Source organism: Nuphar pumila, chromosome 6 (assembly GCF_984573655.1).
Source record: "Nuphar pumila chromosome 6, dmNupPumi1.hap1.1, whole genome shotgun sequence".
In the NCBI taxonomy this organism is placed as follows: Eukaryota; Viridiplantae; Streptophyta; class Magnoliopsida; order Nymphaeales; family Nymphaeaceae; genus Nuphar; species Nuphar pumila.
Window position 1 is genome coordinate 37,095,806 of NC_143254.1, and position 19,493 is coordinate 37,115,298.

General features: G+C 37.4%; 1 protein-coding gene across 1 annotated transcript; it reads right to left on the reverse strand.

Moving 5' to 3' along the window:
• Nucleotides 1–784: 784 nt before the first annotated feature.
• On the reverse strand, nucleotides 785–7,657 carry LOC149834653 (internal alternative NAD(P)H-ubiquinone oxidoreductase A2, mitochondrial-like). Its single transcript, XM_090009422.1, has 8 exons — nucleotides 7,037–7,657; nucleotides 6,364–6,577; nucleotides 3,027–3,187; nucleotides 2,858–2,923; nucleotides 2,608–2,771; nucleotides 2,391–2,505; nucleotides 1,800–1,979; nucleotides 785–1,110 (listed from the first exon to the last, which is right to left on the reverse strand). Exons 1-8 carry the CDS (start codon nucleotides 7,655–7,657, stop codon nucleotides 958–960), a joined length of 1,674 nt encoding a protein of 557 aa, XP_089865548.1. The 3' UTR covers nucleotides 785–957.
• Between the last annotated feature and the right edge of the window lie 11,836 nt (nucleotides 7,658–19,493).

Consider the following 19,493-nt stretch of genomic DNA (forward strand, 5'->3'; position numbering starts at 1 on the left):
TTGACATAAAAATATGTTTTCTTGAGGTTTAAAATTTTGGTAATTTATAGGCCATTAATGTTTCAACCCTCGTAAAATCTGACATATATGTCAGAAAAACATGTTCGATCCAAAGCCCAGCTTTTACTAAACTTAATATGCAGACCACATCTAAAGGCCAGATGTGCAAAAGAAATTAAAGAAAATATTACATTTTTTCACTAAGGGTTCCTTACCCAAAGGTAGCAAACATTACCCCAATTATTTTTATCCCTTAGACAATGGACATATACACTTGTTCCTTAACACGACCCTCAATGGGTAATAAGCTACTATAAATTTATTTTCCAACAGAATTTTCACCCAAAGCCACTCCATAATTTTTACCTTCATCTTAAAGGTTTAAATCGTCTGCTTGGTATTTTTTTTTTTTTGGATAGGCAAGCTGGGGTTAGGCAAACCCCCCTACCAGTTTATTAAAAATCAAATAACCACAAATACATTTTATTTTTGTTGTATCAGAGGGTGGCCTGCTTGTTATTTCCTTCACTTGAACTGCATTTTTCTCACATGGCGCCCTCAGTGCAATCTATTTGATTGAATCCAAAGGCTCAATAAATTGAACATTTTCATTTCAGTTGAAATGCAGATGAGGTAATCCGTAGTGATTCACTGAATATCAATTTTCAAACAGAAATTAAAGTCGAAAAGTTTCTAGCTCATGACAAGCTGGAGATAGATGATCTCAGGCTTCAGCTCATGACAAACAGAAATAAACCTTAACAGAGTTCACCAGACAGGAACTTAATAGCCGACCATCCATGTCACAAGGACCCTCCAATTTACTACCGTGCCGTGTCCCCTTACGCACTACTCTTAACAAGAAATTACATAAAAACAGAGTGTCCTGTGTCCTTTTAGGCGTGTCTAAGTGACATACCTTGCCATCTTCGAGGTGATCACTTGACAAGCTGGCGATTAGATCCTTGAGTTGTCTCTACCAAAAACGAAAGTGGTAGCCCAGTTGACAGCTACATAAAACCTATTCCTCCAGCTCAGAACACGTGTCAAGTAGGCAGACCGCCAAATCAGCCAACTCACAAAGCCTGCAAGAGATATGCCCTTCGCGTCCTGCAGAATGGACGCCAAAAAATCAAGACAGGAGTTTCATTGAGGTTAAGGCAAGGAAACAAGAGTGCACATTAATCTTGTGTGCATTTTAATTTATTTCAGGTCAGCACAGAGTTTGTAATAAATCACACTGGACAGTACAAGGTGGAACCACACCACGCCCATATCGATCATGGCGATGCATCCGGATCAGAGGTGGTCTAGATATTCACATTTGCTTGAGCAGGATCTTGGTCCTGAAGCCTTCTGCCAATCAATAGATCTGATAATAACACTGGCACTTCCACTTAAAACTAATTATGTTGCAACCAAAAAACTGCAACTCAGTGGAACTAATATGGTCACCGAGAATCAAGTAAAAAAAATATCTCCTTTACCAGAAAATTCACCATATTTAGATGGTCCCTTTCATTCTTAATCTAGAGTAAAGGTCGCATAAACTCTCACATGGACTTCACCAACATTACTCATGCCATCTATTAGACATCATGACAATCAGTTCTGGCTTAACAAACCAGGTACAAGTTGACCATAGCAGACTAACTGACTGTCCCTTAAAAGTAAACGTCAACATACTGAACTACTGACCATAGAAAACCATCTAGCATGTGAAGCAACCGATGCTTGGATACTTGAAACCATACTACATATTGAGGGGAGAAAATTATTAATAGAAGCGGAATCAATACCTTGCTCTGGCGCAAATCAACCAATGCTTTGTATCGTCCAACAGAAGCCATGCTACCTATGTGCTTGTAAACAAAAGGATCACCAAGAGGAACATCTTTGGCAGAGAATGCTTTCCCCCCATGATGCTTCCCAATTCTATTCAACAACCCAACAAGATATTTTCCCTCCCTCTCTGCAACCTGACCGATACAAGTGTCAAAACATGTTCAAATAAACAAGAATTATAACCAACATTTTCATATTTTAGAACTTGCAGAGTGGATAAAGATGAAAATCTTGTGCAACCAAGTTTCTTTTCTTCTTTCCACGTTTGGGTTTCATAATTGGACATTGGACCCATTTTGGCTACGCAATATTGGCACTTTAGACGGACTAAAATCTCAGCTCTAGACATGAAAAAAGTCTCAAGTCTAAAGCAGACTCAATTGACACCCTCAATCAAGAAAATTGACCCAAAATCTTGATTGAATGCCAAGATAGCCTTAAGAAGCTTTAGGCTGAGTTATGAGTCCTTGGTATATGCATGTCAAGCAGGCTCTTGGCCTACTTCTTTATTCTCTAAACACCAGAAGACACTAACAAATGCCAACCTGTGCCAAAGCTGGAAGAGTTGGCTTTCCTGTTTGTTCAACAAAACCAGCACAATCACCAAGTGCAAACATGTCTTCAACTGAAGGAATTCTCAACCATTCATCAACACCAATCCTTCAAGCAAACAAAATTACATCAAACACATAACTGAAATGCAGATTGATCACATTGCAACATTCAGAAATATAGTACTGAGTAGAAACATTTGTGACCAACCTTCCTCCAGGAGCTTTGGGAAGATCAAGAGATTTTACAAATGGTGATGGACCCACTCCAGTGGACCACACGAGTAGTCCGTAAGGAACCTCAGTGCCATCACTAAGAACCATTTTCTTTGGCTGCACTTCTTTGACAACCCCATGAACAAAGTGAAGACCATACTGAATTATAACATTTACATGTCAGAATTTCACTTGACAGTACAAATAATGCACGTGGCCACATAATGACAAATGCTGCACGTTACCTTTGTCAAGTGCCTGATTGCATATTGCCTTAGTCCCACATCAAATGATGACAAGATTTCATTTGCCTACTCATTAGGAGAGCAAACCATCAGATGTGGTGAATAACAGAAATTCCAGATGATCACAACAGACATAAGGAATAAACTGTTCCACTATTAAGTTAATTACCTCTATGAGGGTGACATGAATGTAATCTTTCACATGAGCATATCGTTCATGCACATCCCTCATAATGAAGTCACTCAGTTCACCAATAAACTCTACCCCTGTAGGGCCACCACCAACAACAACACAATGCAGAAGGCGCCTCCTTTCCTCATCGGATAGCCCTGCCATCTTAAGATCAGTTTCAAACTTATACATTAAAAATGCTACATATATCCAAGCACAACTGTAATAGTACTAAAAGATCAGAATCTTACAACTCTGAACAAAAGAATAGGCAAAGCTTTAAAATGCTGTAGACAAGGAGCACCAAACACGAATAAAGAACAACTAAATCTTTAAAATGTTGTAGACAAGAAGCACCAAACATGAATAAGAAAATGACTAGCTGAATCCTACAAATTGGTACATTTTCTCTCCATCATCACTCTCCAATGATCCAAACATGTTATGATTGATCAATTTGCAGATATAATGCATCATGTATCAATCCCCAACATGTACTGGCCTAGGCACCATTGCAAGATCGCCAGACTAGGAAGCGGAAGCGGGAAACAATATGGGAAGCGGAAGCGAGAAGCGATGCATTTTAAAATGTATAGGAAGCAGTAAGCAATGAATAAAAAAAAATATAAGAATTGAATGAGAATCGAAATAGAACGCAAATAAAAACTAAAATAAAAGTAACTATTCTTAAATTTCATGACTTTTTAGTATAAGAATTAATTTTTTAAGAAAATCTAAAAAATGACGACTGCCAACTTAGAGAAAACACATGAAAGTGAGTGAGAAGCGTAAGAGGAAACACATAAAAAAACATGAAAAATAGAGTAAGAGAACATATAACAAGAATATATGAAGCGTGTGGAAAGCATAGAAGAAGTTCTCATCAAGTTTCGGAAGCGAAGAGTATCGCACTTCCAAAGCGAGTTTCGGGGAAGCAGGCTTTCCACCTATCTAAGAAGCTTCCGGTAACTCTGATCCATTATTGCACCCACACCCACAGACCTGACAGAGCCATTACCAGGACTCCATACGAGCTGAACTCTGGTTGTTTGAGTTCAGTTCATTAGCTCTTGAGCTTGGGCTCAAGTAGGCTTGAGTTATAAACTTGACTGAGTTTGGCTCAAGCTCAAATAGCTTAATTTTGGCTCCACCGAGCTTGTTAGCAGATTCCCCCTTTTCTTGAAACAATAGTAAAAACCAGTGATACGATGACATTGAAAAAGTGTGTAAGGTAAAAAACAACACATTGTAGCTCAACCCAGGAAGGTACTCAACAAAGGGTTAAAGTGATGCACAAACACATTCACAGGTGGCAATGTAGGATTGCAAAAGGTTTTTTTTCCATACTGACTATGCAGTCAGACATGTTTTTAGATTAAAGTCCAATAAATGGTAATGATTGGATTTAGACAGTATAAGAGGCATGACACACATAAGAATATAGTGTTTATAAGCTTATCACAAGAGTCTCACTAAGAGTTTCAGTTTGGATCTTTCACAAGAAGAGATCAGTTCTAAGCTTGAGTTCAGTTTATTAATCGACAAACAAACTTGAACCAAGCTTCTAACAAGTTAAACTTGAATGGTCAATGACCTACTTGGTTAGTCCACCACTCTTAGCTCACATTGTCAAAGCCCAAATAGTTGGAATACTCCTATAGATCTGGTACCCAAGCATTTAATGAAAATGAGACAGAGCAATACTCATGAAGTCCACCCATTTTTGGTTGTCATCTAAGTCACACGGACTCGGCTATAAGGTCGATGCACCCGCATCGACACGGGTGTGGCTTCGGACATGGGGCGGACATGGTGAACCAAGTGTCAGACTCGGTCAATGCACCGGGACCGAGTCTGTCCATATTTTGGACTCTGTCAACTTTGACCGAGTCTATTTTTGTCCATTTTTAGGGCAAAAGACGTATAAAAGCGAAAAAAAATTGATCTTTTTATATATTTTTTAAAATATATATAGCCAAGTCTTATTATTGTTATATATATATATATATAGCTGTGTCTCTTAATGGGCACAACTTTGACCGAGTCTTATTATTGTTATATATATATTTAAAAATATATATATATATATATATTTAAATATATATATATATATATATATATATTTAAAAATATATATACATATATATATAGCCATGTTTCCGTGTCCAAAATTTTTGAAATTGCTCCACACCCGTACCCGCACCCATGTGACATAGGTTGTCATGTTTATAGCCTGAAGCCATTAAGGCATATAGTCAAGTTTTCAAGGGGAATTTAATTGGTTATGCAACTGTAAACAGCAGCTGCAACTGTAGAGGTTGGTGAAAAAGCAAAAAGAAAAAAAGAACACCAAATGAGACAGAAATACTCATGGAGTCACCGAATTTTGGTTGTCATGTTTATGACCTGAAGGCATTAAGGCATATAGCCAAGTTTTCAAGGGGACTTTAATTGGTTATGCATCAGTAAACAGCAGAGGTTGGTGAAAAAGCAAAAAAAAAAAAAAGAGAGAAAAAGAACACTAAGGGTCAAGAGCATATATATATATATATGAGAGAGAGAGTCCTCATCTGCATATCAAGCAATTCAACAGTTTGAATTATATTGACACTTACCAAAGGAGTCTAATGGAATTAGAAGTTGGTTGAAAGCATAAAACTGTCTACACTCTTTTACAAAGAAGTAGGACAATGAAACTACTCAACCCAACATCAAGTAGATAAAAACAAGCACTTGGTATTGTATCCAGATATCTTATTTTTACTTTGCGCCCATATCCATCGAAATCATTGTCGTTACAGGTATGTCCTGTACGAATGCTTTGACTGATAGGGAAATTTGGTGCTTACATACAAGAAATCAGTCCCGCACATGAACAAACTTTGAGCATTTACCGCTGAAGAGGATTACTATCCAAAGACGACCTTTTTATCCAAGATATGGATATACCATGTTAAAAAAAAATGCAGAACCTTGGAAGAAGGCTGATGGACCAATCCATAAACAGGACAAACATGGTGATGTACCTAGATTTGGAATCCTCCGAAGGCTGGGTATGAATGTTATACAGTATATGCATGAATGTTCCAATCTCCAAGACTGAAATTAGAAGTTAATTCATTTACTGGCATCAGAAGTTTTATCATTATCTGTTACAAATGTCATCGATTGTAAGGTAAATATCAGCAAAAATTTTATCAATTACAAGGAAAAGCACGCAATCACAAAATAAGTATCTACATAACATCTGAATTTGATAACAAAAAAACAGATTTCAGTTCAAGTAATACCATCTCATTTATTAAAGCATATGATTAAAATAGGCACCACGCACCAGGGTTCTCAGAGAGCATCAGGTTCAAAAGAAGCTTCCTTCTTATCTCTTGTGCATGGTGTACTTCACGAAGAAAAATTGCATGTTCTTTTACCCCACTGATATTGAAAGTCAGAGGCTCAGACCCAGAAGCAATAACCAGCTTATCATATGCAACTTTGAATTTGTATGGCCCATGCGACAACTCATCACCATTTACAGTTTCACAATAGACCTAATTGAAAACGGATAAAAATTCACACAGATCGTCAGACACAAAAGGTAAATTATGAGCTCCAAGAATAGGAGAGGAAACAGACAATTTTGGCATACATGGAAGTGCTCCATGACTTACACCTTTTAGACCCTATTCTAAACTTACTTTAGTTTAATACAAGGAATTTAAAAATACTTCAAAAGCTTTTACCACATGTAAAACAAATCATCATTCAAGTATTCTGTGAAGCTCATTCCACAAAGCACTTGCATTCGTTATGAACATTGAATACACAAATCATTGCTTCCTGCACAATCTAATAGTACAGATTCTCTGTGATAATGGCCCAATAATTTTTTTAATGCTTGTTAGGTAATGTCCCCAAGTTCATAAGGTCAACTACTAGAAATTTATGACAAAAGGACAAATTCTAAAACAGAGACGAGATGGCATAACAAGACAAGAAAGACCACTTACTTCATGCTTGTCTGCATTTAAACCAGTGCATTTTGCCAGAAAGAAATGTGAATTTGGAGCTTTTGCCAGTGCAGATTGTATCCGGGTAACTGGTTCAACAACTGACCTAAATTCAAGTGTACCAACACAAGTGGAAGCAAGGAGAGGCGTAAAGACCATGTGATTCCTAGGTGATATACAGACCACATCGTATATCTTTGTATTTACTCCTTTAAGAAATCGGCAGCCAGCCCATCCAGAACCCAGAACTACAATCCGTGGTTTCTCATCAGGCTTTGTTTGTCTCAGACCAGGTAAGTTAAGATCATCATCATCTGCATCTGCGTGCCCAAAATCTTTGTGAACAGAATGGTCTACTACTTTCTCTACACAAGGAAATTTGTACTGGGGTGATTTACTAATTCCCCTCTTCTGAGTTTTAGTCTGATTAATTGGACTTTCTCCAGTGAGTTGGCTGCTTAGAAAAGACTTCAGTTTGCTGCCTTCATTCACATCTCCAACATATGAGTGGCTATGGCAAATACTCTGCTGGAGAATATGATTATCCAAAACCTTCCCTCGACCAAAATTATAACTAATTGACTGTCTCAAAATGTTTCTTGCAAACCTTGACCATGCCATTGTACATAACAGATCCCAAAAGTCCAATTATTTTTACCTTTTTACAATACACAAAATAGAAATCTACAAGTTCAGATATTGATTTCTAATGCAAAAAATGTTTTTCAGATAGTCCTCTTCTCAAGCTCTACAGGGCAGATGGACCGCCAGCATCTAAAAAATTTTGAGCTCTCTACTATTCATCCTGCATGGAAGCACAAGAATGCACTTAAGAAGAGTCCTATAAAAAACAGGAAATCCAGAAATGTACCACCAACAAAAGTTAAATTTGAATGAGTATTTTCTTGTAAACACCAATTTCCCTTTTACCAAAAACACCCTAAAAGGAATCAGAAAAATAGTGGCAAGGACCAGCAGACTTTGGAGGAACCCAAAATAGTTAAATCTAGTTACTCAGAGGGATCTCTTACAATAAGACGTGCTTAAAAGAACAAATATTGATTTGTTATTCATTCCAGTTCACTAAATTGAGCAACCTCATTGAAAGGAAAAGCCTCAGATGCGATGTCACACGGACTCTTCTAACAGGGACCGCACCAGCGTCTCACCCGCGGGTGCCACACTTGGACACACCTTCCTTTGTGTTAGGTGAAGTCAATCACATCGTGGTCCATTTTTATCCAAAAGTAAATTCAGTTAACCCTAATCAAGTTTATTTTTATCTACAATATATATATATATATATATATATATATATATATATATATATATATATATATATATATATATATATATATATATATATATATATATATATATATATATATATATATATATATATATATATATATATATATATATATACTCCCCACACCCCGCACCCAAGTTTTTTTAAAGTGCCGCATCCGCACCCATACCTGCACCCACACTTATGTGACATAGCTCAGATGCTACTTAGCAATTTGAAAGTAATTCATATAACTCGAAGAGATATTTATTCAATTACTTAAATTCCAATCAGCCAATGTATGACCAAAGTGTCAAAACTGTAACACACACATGATCAGGAAGAAGATGAAGATGATAATAATTATAGTAATAATGATAGAAAAAAAGATTGAATAGAGGAACTCCTGAGCATTTGGTGATCTCAGATATGTCTACTTGAGTGACTCACTATTTTGATGAATCATTAAGATTCTATAAATACTTACTTGAAATCTCAAGTATCAGATTCTTTTGTAAAAAGACCACACTAAATGAAATATGAATTGACCATGATATATCTGACACATGGGTAATATCCTAAAAAAAGGATGCAAATTTGTGCCTGCTACTTAGTATCGCAATCAGTATGAAAAAGCATCTGAAAGGATGAATTGCTCCATGCTGAACTAAGGTAAAAGGACATATATGTTTGGAACAAATTTCATTTTGAGAGATTTGAAAAAGTTATCTCATTGAAAGGCTCTATACACAAAGGCAGTTAATTTTTTTTTTAAAAGTCCAGTCCTAGCCCAGCCCAGTCCTAGCCCAGTCCTATGGATCCACGAATGGTTTTGGAGTTGCAGCGCCGCTTCCAGGGCACAGGTGTTGCTAATCAGTTGAAGGTATGCACATTTCACATAATATGTGGTTATATAAATTTTGGTGATTGCACTCTTGGTGTCTCTTTCTCAAGGCTTTGTGTCGGTGGCCTTTAACAAGGATGAATTTGATGTTCAGGATTTATTTTTTGTTCTACTTTAGTCATATCCATTCTTTGTCCCCTATTGTATGCTCTTGCTGGGCAGTGGGGCCTATATTTGTAACAAGAGAGATGATTTCTGCTTCCGCTCCTAACATACCTGAGGAAGCATCAATCTTGTGCACAAGTTGAAAAATGCAATGTTAGTTCTCATACATTTACGCTCACGTGTTATAAAACAAGCAGATTAAATATGCTATCTTAGCTTGTTTGGATGTGAGTGAAGGCAATGTTGTTGAAATGTAATTAGTTTCTCATCTATTTAGTGGTTCATCTTGCGTGAGCCTAGAATTTTCATAAGCGGTTCAATCATAGTCACAGATATTGACGATATTTTCAAAATATCACGATATTATTGCTGCAAATTCAGCAAACGATAATTAGGTAAAATATCGCCAATTTGATAATATCGCAATATTATCATGAGAATATTGTGATATTCTAGTGATATTATCAATTAGTTTTATTGTATTTATTTAGTTTTTGCATTTTAAATATGTTTTTCTTTTTTCTTTTACATTTTTGCTTGTTTCTTTTATTATTTATGTATTTTTTTGTCTAAACATGATGTTTTCTTACTTATTTTTGTTATTTTTTATATTTTCATGTCTCGAGATTTTCCTGAGATTTATCACCAAACATGTAATATCACAAGAAATAGCCTTGCCGATACCAATATTTGCCACTAAGGATTCAATTGAATATTTGGCACAAGCACAACCCTAACCGGCCATTTTTATTAATAATTGTAGCAATTTTTTATTTTATCTCAAATTTTTTTTTCCGGGGGCGCTGCCCCCGAACCCCCGACTATCACACAAAATTTCTTTTTTTGCTACACCCCTGTTTGCACCCCCCCCCCCCCACATGAATCCTAGCTACGCCCCTGTCTATACATCTGCCGCTTCTCAACTGGCCTCATGAGATGATTTGTGTGGAACGAGTAATAATAATAATAATAATAATAATAATAATAATAATAATAATAATAATTATTATTATTATTATTACAACTACCACTACTTTGTATTTTTGTATCAATTAATCACTGTACATACTTATTTCTCTTTTACAAATATCCCATAATTATCTAAGAGTCCATATGGACCCGAGGGATCAGCGTAGTTGGAATGGGCCTCGGCTGTCAGACGGGCAGTCAGGGTTCGATTCCACGGGCGTTATCCCCCTTGCATAAGCCGAAGCTGGTGGCTCCCTGGGGTTGAGGGGTGCTCCCGGGTTTACACCCCTCTGGGGTGGTTTTTCCATGGAAAAAAAAAATTCCAAGAATCCTTCTAACCGTAAAAGCAAAAAGTGAAGAGCCCTCGGATCTGGTTCGAGTACTCATTATCAAATACTTGTATTTTTTCTAAAACAGACTCCCAAAAATCATGCAAATGTCTCTCTCTCTCGCTCTCTCTCAAATTGCTTGAACCTAACTAAAATTTTTCCATAAAAAATTACACATTGTGCTCACATTTCTCCCCGATCCTCACAGGCACACAAGTAGCTCAGTTTTGATGGTTTTCAATAAATAAATCCAGAAGATGCATAAACTGAAGAAGAAAAGGTAAAGAAAAAGCAAATATCTGCGGATCTATAAGCAAGAAACTCTGCACTCCCTCACAAACTTTCCCAATTCTCCACCAAAAACAACAGAAACTTTACCCGCCTGAAAATATCCTTTAAAAAAAAAAGAGTTGGACGAGTTCCTTCAAATTCATGAAAAGAAAAAGAAAAGAAACGAGCTCATTAAATCAACGTCGGAATGAAACAAATTCCTCCAAACACTAACAGAAACTCAATTTCCCACTAACCTTCAACGATCGCAACAATCGCGCCAAATCTCCACAAAACGGATGGCCAAACTCTCACCTTTCCATATCCAGAAAACAAACAAACAAACGAGAAACTTAAAAATTATTCAGTGGCAAGAGCTAATAAAATCTCTGCACATATACTAGGAAAAATCGCGTTCTAGGATCCGTTTTATAGATATCCGGAACTGGACTCTTCTCTCCGTTCCTTGGAGAGCAAGAATCCAGAATCTCTTGATTATCAAGTCGTTGACCGCGTCTTCAATTATTAAAATCCAGAAAAAAACACCAACTTCAACGAAAATGAAGGATAACGATAGAAAGCTTTAAAAAATGAGTAATTTATCACTATTAGGAGCCGAAAAAAGAGAACGGAGAGAAATTCGACTGTTAGGAAGTAACGGGTTTTTTTTTTTTCAGAAATATCTAAAGAGTACAATAGAAAGACGGAGGAGACGAAAGAAGAGATGGACGGCGAGGAACGATCGGTGTCGAAGAAGGAACCTTCGAGATTGTTCGCCATTTCCGAGCTGACTCGGCGCCGCGATCTTCGAGAGTACAATATAACCTCTCTCTCTCTCTCTCTCTTCTGTCTGGCTTTCACGATCTCGCAGAAACAGGGTTCCCCGGGATATTGAAGGAAAAAGAAATGAAGTTTTCTGGAAATTGAAGAACGAAGTGGCTGAGTTGAGAGAGAGAGAGAGAGAGAGGAAGAGGCCTGCGTTTGGGTGGTTGTGACGGGGATCTTGGAAGTTCGGGATATGTTCTAAAAAAATGTCTATTCTCGAACAAGACATTTGATGAGATGAAGTCACCGCATCAAACCCCACTGTTCATAGCTTTCAGAATTGGGCTATGACGATATCTGTGTCAATGTTCTACTGAAGTTTGTTTCTAAATCTACTACGAAATTTGAAGTAGATCGAAGGTGGAGAAGTTATATTTTAGGGCACGTTTGAGAAAAACTTTCATAAGAAAAGAAAGTTTTGTCCATGAGAGTTTTTGATATGAATTTTTTTTAAAAACAAAGTTTTTAGTTTACTTGTGTAGCACGAGAAAAACAGAGTGAAAAAATGTGAAAAATGAGAGAGAGGTAGAGGGTGGTGGATTGATGATGGTGGTGATAGTGAGATGGGTGGTGGAGAGTGTAAAAACAAATTTTTTCTTGGTAGAAAATATTTCTTTATGTTTACTTTCTTTTAGAAAAAACTCTCTCAGATAAAAAGTCTCTTTCATTTAGAAGGGTTAAAAAATTGGCTTAAGAAAGATTCTAAGTGAGTCCAACCCCTTCAAATCCCCCCACGCTCACGTACACCAACACATTCATTTTTCAAAATTTTCACATGATCAGCATAAGAAGCAGTCTCTACCACCGAGGTGTTATCCCATGTGGTAAGCGGGATGGTGTTTTTCTGGTAGGATCCGCCTAACCCCAGCTTGCCTTTGAAAAAAGAAAAAATGCAAAGCAGTCTCTAGCTTTTTCTATTAATAACAATTCTGGGAAATTGTAATCTCACGACGAGGGGGTGTTTTCTTTAAAATATGAAATTTTAGTTTTTAGTAAAAAGGCAACATATGTATTAATGTAATGCATTGGATTAAATGGAGAAATTTCAATATTTATTGTAAGTACATTATTTTGTTTCTTGTTTTTTATTCTATCTAAATCTATATATGTTGCATTTAAATACTTTATTTGTGATATATTATATTAAATATAAGTTAATTGTGCACTCATTTGTATAAAATATAGCCAACTTTATAATAATTTTATAGTTGTTGTCAATGTAATCATATATTTTATAAAAAAATATTAATTCTTGCTATCAATCATAATATTAGTAAAGGAATAAAGTTTGTGTAAACTTATACTATTATCTTGTGCATATTACCCATATTTGCACTTTTGCTCCACACATACATACATACACCTAAACTATGACTTTTAGAGGGTCCTAAGTTAACAATTAATACTTAACAAAACAAAAAAGGGGGCAAGGATAATCTCTCTCTCTCTCTCTCTCTCTATATATATATATATATATATATATATATATATATATATATATAGTAACTGCTTAACCCTTAAGTGCACAGCTACCTGCGCAATCATAATGGCCATCAATCACAGGCATGATGGACAGCCACAAAAAATAAAAAAGAAATGAGTTTTCTGCATTTTTAGGCTTTAGCGTGGTTTCTGACCGCCGCTAAAGGTTCCAGCAAAAACTGAGACCTTTAGCAACGGTCAGAAATCTGTCAATAAAAGCCAAGGAGTGTTGCCAAACAAGATGAAATTCTTCCGGTTCTTTCTAGATATATTTCTAACCATTTCCCAACACATTTCCACCAAATTGCTTGATCACCGTCTCACAAACTTGGAAAGGAAAATCCCAAATATTGAATCAATATAGACATATGATTTCTATGTTTGCATGAATCCTATTTCCAATGCAAATAGCAACCAAACCACAAGCAAAATAGTAGACTATTGTTTCCAAGGTTCCAACTTCAAAGTGGAAGAGGCAAAAGCAAAGGAAAAAAAGTAAAGCTTGTACCTTCATGTGTATATCTTCCAGTTTAACCGAGATCCAATCAGGTGCAATGCGATTGCACCTGATCATCCACATCTTTGGGATAAGGCCTGTCATTTGCGGGGCCCAATAACAGATGGTGAGTGCAGCAGCAGCAGCAGCAGCAGCACACAAAAAATGTGCAATCACATTTCACGTGTTCTTCCCTCAGATAGAATGAAGAGCAGATCAGGTGGTATCGGACATAACCGTTCACCCAATTCACTTGGAAATGTGAGCGGGGCCCATGCACATCTACATCAAGCCAAGTGTGCGGTGGGGCCGGGGACGAATATGACAGTTTAATCTCCCCTTTGTCGTATGTGTGCACAGCCGATCACGTAGCAGCATCCGAGGGTCCCACAGCAATGTAAAGTGGGCCCCACTAAAAATGTTTGAGTGTAATTCGTTGCGCATGCAGAAAATCGATACGCTTCACTCCTGAATCAGCTATTTTTAATAAATGTAAAAATACTAAAAATTAAGTTTTAATATTATTTTAATAGTTTTAACACTCACGTTATGATTGACAAGTAATAAATTTTTTATTATTTTTTTTGCATTCACTTGAGTATTGGTTATCCGCTGTTACAACTGAATTGGTGGCCAAACGATTCAGGCCCATACCTAGGGGTGGCAATCGTGTCGGGTTGGCGGGTCGACCCAACGGGTTGGCGGGTCAGCATACCTCAACCCGAACCTGACCCATTTATTAAACGGGTTGCCTGTGGCAAACACGAACCCGGCCCGTTTAATAAACGGGTAACCTGACACGACCCGCCAACCCATTTAATAAATGGGTTGGGTCGGGTAAACAGGTTCTCAGGTTGGCGGGTTGGCGGGTTGACCCACCCGCCTAACCCGTTTATTAAACGGGTCAGCCTTGTTGGCATACCCCTAACACGAACCCGACCCGTTTCATAAACGGGTTAGGTGGGTCGACCCGTTTATTAAACGGGTTTGTTTTTTCCAAACCCGAACCCGCCTAAGAGGCAGGTTGGCGGGTCGGGTTGGCGTGTCAGGTTTTGCCAACATTGGTTGTTTCTTCAACTTGGCTTGGTGACATAACCAGCTGCCCCTTGCCAGATGAATGGAGCCCTTGTGGGCTAGGAAGCAAGTGGATTGGATTTTAAAAAAAAGTTGGGGTTAAATTTTAATTAGCTTTAGAAATGTTTCAAAACGAACCATAAACTAAGGAAGCAAGTGGATTGGATTTTTTGTTTGATATGTAATCGAACCATAAACCATAAAAAGTTTGGCTCTTAGTTAAAACTCAAACATGCAGTCTCGTTAACTTGGAGTTATACGATTGGACTTTGCTGGATTTAGACCACACCAATATTTTTTCTGTTGGATTTGTACTAAGATCCAGATGACATCGATATGATACTTTTGAATTTACATGCAAACCCTTGTTTCCAACCTTACTCTTACGGGATCCAGTACTGCCATATGGACACAAAGATAGTTCCTGGACCCTGATTTAGATCTGATCCACATTGACCCCAACGTGTAGGGCTGCAAATACATCATATTTGCTTGGACCACCAATCCAAATTTAACATATATAGTTTTCATGGATATGGATCTTGACACAAGTTGAGAATGTCTATCAAAATCGGATTCGGACTTACATGGTGGGACTTATTTTAAAATTGGATTCAAATAGGGACCTACCTTTTGTCGAATTTAATTTTGGATCCGGATCAAGCAGCCCATTTCTTACACCACTATCCTGAGTGATACAAAAGGGATCAGGTCATATGGCATATGATGGGTCCTATCATATGCCATTTGTGGCTGTTGAACCCAAAGACCAGATCGTGCCACGTCCTCCCCCTCCCCCACTTCTTTCTCGTTTTCTACTAATGGCAGTTTGTGGGAAATCTTTAGGGGCTGTTTCATGTGAAAGAGCCCTTTCTTATGAAAGTGCCCCTGTTTCATGTGAAATACGTTTGTTTCCCACAAGGGCCGAAACAAAGCCCCAGTGGCAAACTGGTTCGGCACCCACACAATAATGCAGCTCACCACGTTTTCATGCAGAAACAAGGTCACACTACCTACCTGCCCTGAGAAATAAATTTCCCATCTGACTGCTCTTTCCTGTGGAAGCTGCGAACTAGGGGATGGCATGTCACGTAACAAATGCTCCCTAAATATTTCCCACATATCCAATCCAATATTGGGGCCAGGATAAATTTATAATCCAATTGTGGCATTGGCCGATACATATCCAATCCAATTATGGGGCCAGGACAAATTTATAAGAGCAAAACTAGATAATATTTTAATGCAAGTTTTATAGCGTTTAAGATCTGAAAAGCATGTATAATGCGACTAAGTGCATTGCAAATCCGGGCATGTCCATCATCCGAAAACATTGACCTATTTTGGTTGGTACTGTTTCCTTCAAAAGGGTTTCCAACTCCCGACCTTCCCATGAGTCACTCCTACCAGATGAGCGAAGCCCTTGTGGGCAGGGGATGGAGCCAGAAATTTAAACTAGGGTGGGCACAAACATACAATAAAAATGAAAAATAATTATTAAAAAACTATACTAACAATAACAATATGTTTTCAAAAAAATATCAAATAGTTTTTGTAAATCCTAACAAACATCATTCATAGATATGTTAATTAAAAAAACACACCCTTAATTAAATATTTATATTATTTGTAAAACCAAAACAAAACATTTAAATCCTAAAATATCAAAGATTTTAGGTTTTGATAACCAAAATCAAGTACTCTTTGAAAACATAAGTTTAGAGAATTAATGAAATCACGTTTAATGATAGTTGAAAAAAAAAGCACAAAAAAACATATAACCTTAATTGAACATTCATGCTATTTGAAAAAAAAATCTAAATTAATATCCTAACTCTTAAAAAGAAACACAAATTTATGCTAATTGAAAAAAGAAATAAAACCCGTAATATTCCAACCAAAATCAAGTATATTCAATATGCATGCCTAATGCTTATTGAAAAATAATACAAAAAACACTAAACCCTAATTAAACAATATTCATGGTATTAAAAAAACTAAATAAAAAAGCTTAAACCCTAGCAACCCTTTTAATTCGTACATTATGCTAATTAAAAAAAATTGATAAAAAAATAAAAATATCAATTTTGTTCTTTCATTTAATCCATAAAAAACATCTACCATTAAACAACCAATACCAAGAGAATAAAATATCACATTGATACAATTCCAACCGTTATCCTAATGATACAAAACAAGAAATAGTAATAATTTGTATCATCTTTGTTGCTCCAATACACAATGAAAATGAAGATTACCCTATTGAATAAATAGTGCCCAACTCACCAGATCATCAACAAAACAATAACCATCTTCACCTATTTAAGTACAGAGATTGTTAGACAAATCGTGTGGTTCTACATATGATTAATCACATATTATAAACTGTCTAAGGTTGAGGCTCGTATAATGTGATCTCATACGTTGGGCCATATGATCTCTCATAGAGTGTGATTATATTATATGTAGAGACCTCATGTGCCTTCGTTTGTCAATTTTTAATTTTATAATGGGATAAATTAGAAATAGACTATAAGGTGGTACCAGACCGGATGAGAAGGGCCGATTGTCCCTTCCCCTTTCTATCGGCCGGGCGGGAGGGCCGATCGGCCCTCCCCTCTTTCTTTGTTTGTCGGACGAGCGGTCACCTGCTCAAATCGCTAGACGAAGGGGGGGGGGGGGGTTTGCCATTTTCTGTTTGCCGGATGGGGTTCATTTTTCAGATCGTCGGACGATGAGGTGGGGTGGGGTGGGGTGGGGTGGGGGGTGTCGCCATTCAGTTTGCCGAACGAAGGGGATCATGACTGACCAGTCGTTAACCGATGGTAACATGGGGCATACGGTTCGTCCCAACCACCACCAGTGACCATTTGGGGCCAGCTATGTCTGGCGACAGTGCATGGGTCATCTGGTTCGCCCCAGCCACCATCATCGAGTGTTTCAAGGCTGGTGGCAGCCAACACCCTGTTCAAGTTCAACCACTGATAATCGAGGTCGATTAAGCCTTCAGGCAACTTAGTTGGGTGGGATAGTTCAGCCATCAGTTTTGGGCTGATTCGTCAACAGTCGATTCAGTTGGGTGGGCTGGTTCGACCATTAGGCTTGGGCTGGTTCAGCCTATAGCTGACGCAGCCAGACGGGGTCAAGTTTGACCTTTTGGGCTGACCCACTTTGGTCCCCATCAGGTTAAGGGGACCGAATCGACTCGGATGGGAGCCAAACCCATGTCGGATCAGGTTTGACCTGACCCACGGGTTGGGCCTGGTCGGAACCGACCCGATGGCATAACTATTTTTTTTGGTTGTGATGTGTTGGGGTGTGAACCAGATCGGGTCAGGCCTGTTTTGACCCACTAGTTGGGTCTGACCCGACCCCGTGGGCCGGACCGTCGCATGTGCTTTGAAACTCGTAATTAAAAAAAAATTTAAGGGACATTTTATTATTAAATTTAGAGCTATTAAGTATGCATTTTGGGTCCCTTTAGAGGGTTGACTTCAGTTATTTTTTAACCTTATATAAATTATGACTATGTTTTATTTTTATTTATATGCATGTATTCACATATTTGAACCATGGTATTATTTTCAGAATAAGGGCAAAATATTCGAAAATAAGTTGATTGAAACAACATGTTACCAAAGTAACATTTCTTGTGTAGATTGACTTGTTTAGAATATTGAGATATTTATATATTTGGGTTTCATGCAAATAGTGATCTGCCTAAACAAAGATTACTATTTGCCAGAGCTCAAATATATATATTTTCAGTAATAAATATGGGATGATTAATAGGTTTTTCATGTGAACAACAAGTCAGTCCAAAGAAAGGCTTGATGTTTGACATGATTAATTATTTATGTTTGATTATTGTGATAAAGAGTATAATTTACAAGTTGACATTTTTGTCCAAAGACTAACACCACAACAAAGCCGTGGATTAGCGACGATCACATTCCGTCACTATTCCGTCGCTAACAGGCTTAGCGACAGATTAACGACGACTAGGCGACGGTATGCTTACGTCGCAAATTTTTCAACGCTAACTGGCGACAGAATAAATTCGTCGCCAGGTCCGTCGCTAAATGCGACAGAATAACAAGCGATATATTTCATCGCCAATCCGCCGGTACTAAACGACGACCACGGCTTGGCGACGAATTTACGTCCGTCGCTAAGCCGTCGCTAGATTTATATGCATAGCGACAGATGGTTCTATCGCTAATCCGTCGCAAAAACGAAAAAAAATAAAAAAAATTATTTGAAAATTAAATACCGAGAACGGTACAATTTATATTTCCTGTAAATAAAAAACAAACCAAACAAAAAATTCCATATAAAAAGAATCTACAACAATTAATCGTTTCACCTTAAAGTTAACAAGTTCAATTAACTACAATTCAATAATTACATTTAAGAAACAAAAAAAAATAGAACTTTAACACAGTTCTCTAATCATCGCCAAGATTTTGTGCGTCTTCTTCTTTTTCATTGCCTTTATCTGTCCCTTCAGCTCCGCTACGCTGATTATCGCTAGCAGCCTACACAAGAAAAGAACAGTCAGTATTGATAAACAAAATATAATGAAATAAATTACACACTATATGTGATTCTATCATGTACTCATATGTGTTCTAAGGCAATAAAAAAACTTTATATGTGATTCTATCATGCTCATATGTGCTCTAAGGCAGGCAAAAAACTATATATGCGATTCG

What these genes read in the sequence shown, in the direction of transcription:
- LOC149834653 (XM_090009422.1), bottom strand. Translation starts at nt 7,657, where the DNA reads ATGGCATGGTCAAGGTTTGCAAGAAACATTTTGAGACAGTCAATTAGT. An exon ending in GATGCTCTCTGAGAACCCTG is followed by an intron (nt 3,188 to 6,363) that starts GTGCGTGGTGCC and finishes TTAAGATGGCAG; the next exon opens with GGCTATCCGATGAGGAAAGG. An exon ending in CCCAAAGCTCCTGGAGGAAG is followed by an intron (nt 2,506 to 2,607) that starts GTTGGTCACAAA and finishes GTTTGCTTGAAG; the next exon opens with GATTGGTGTTGATGAATGGT.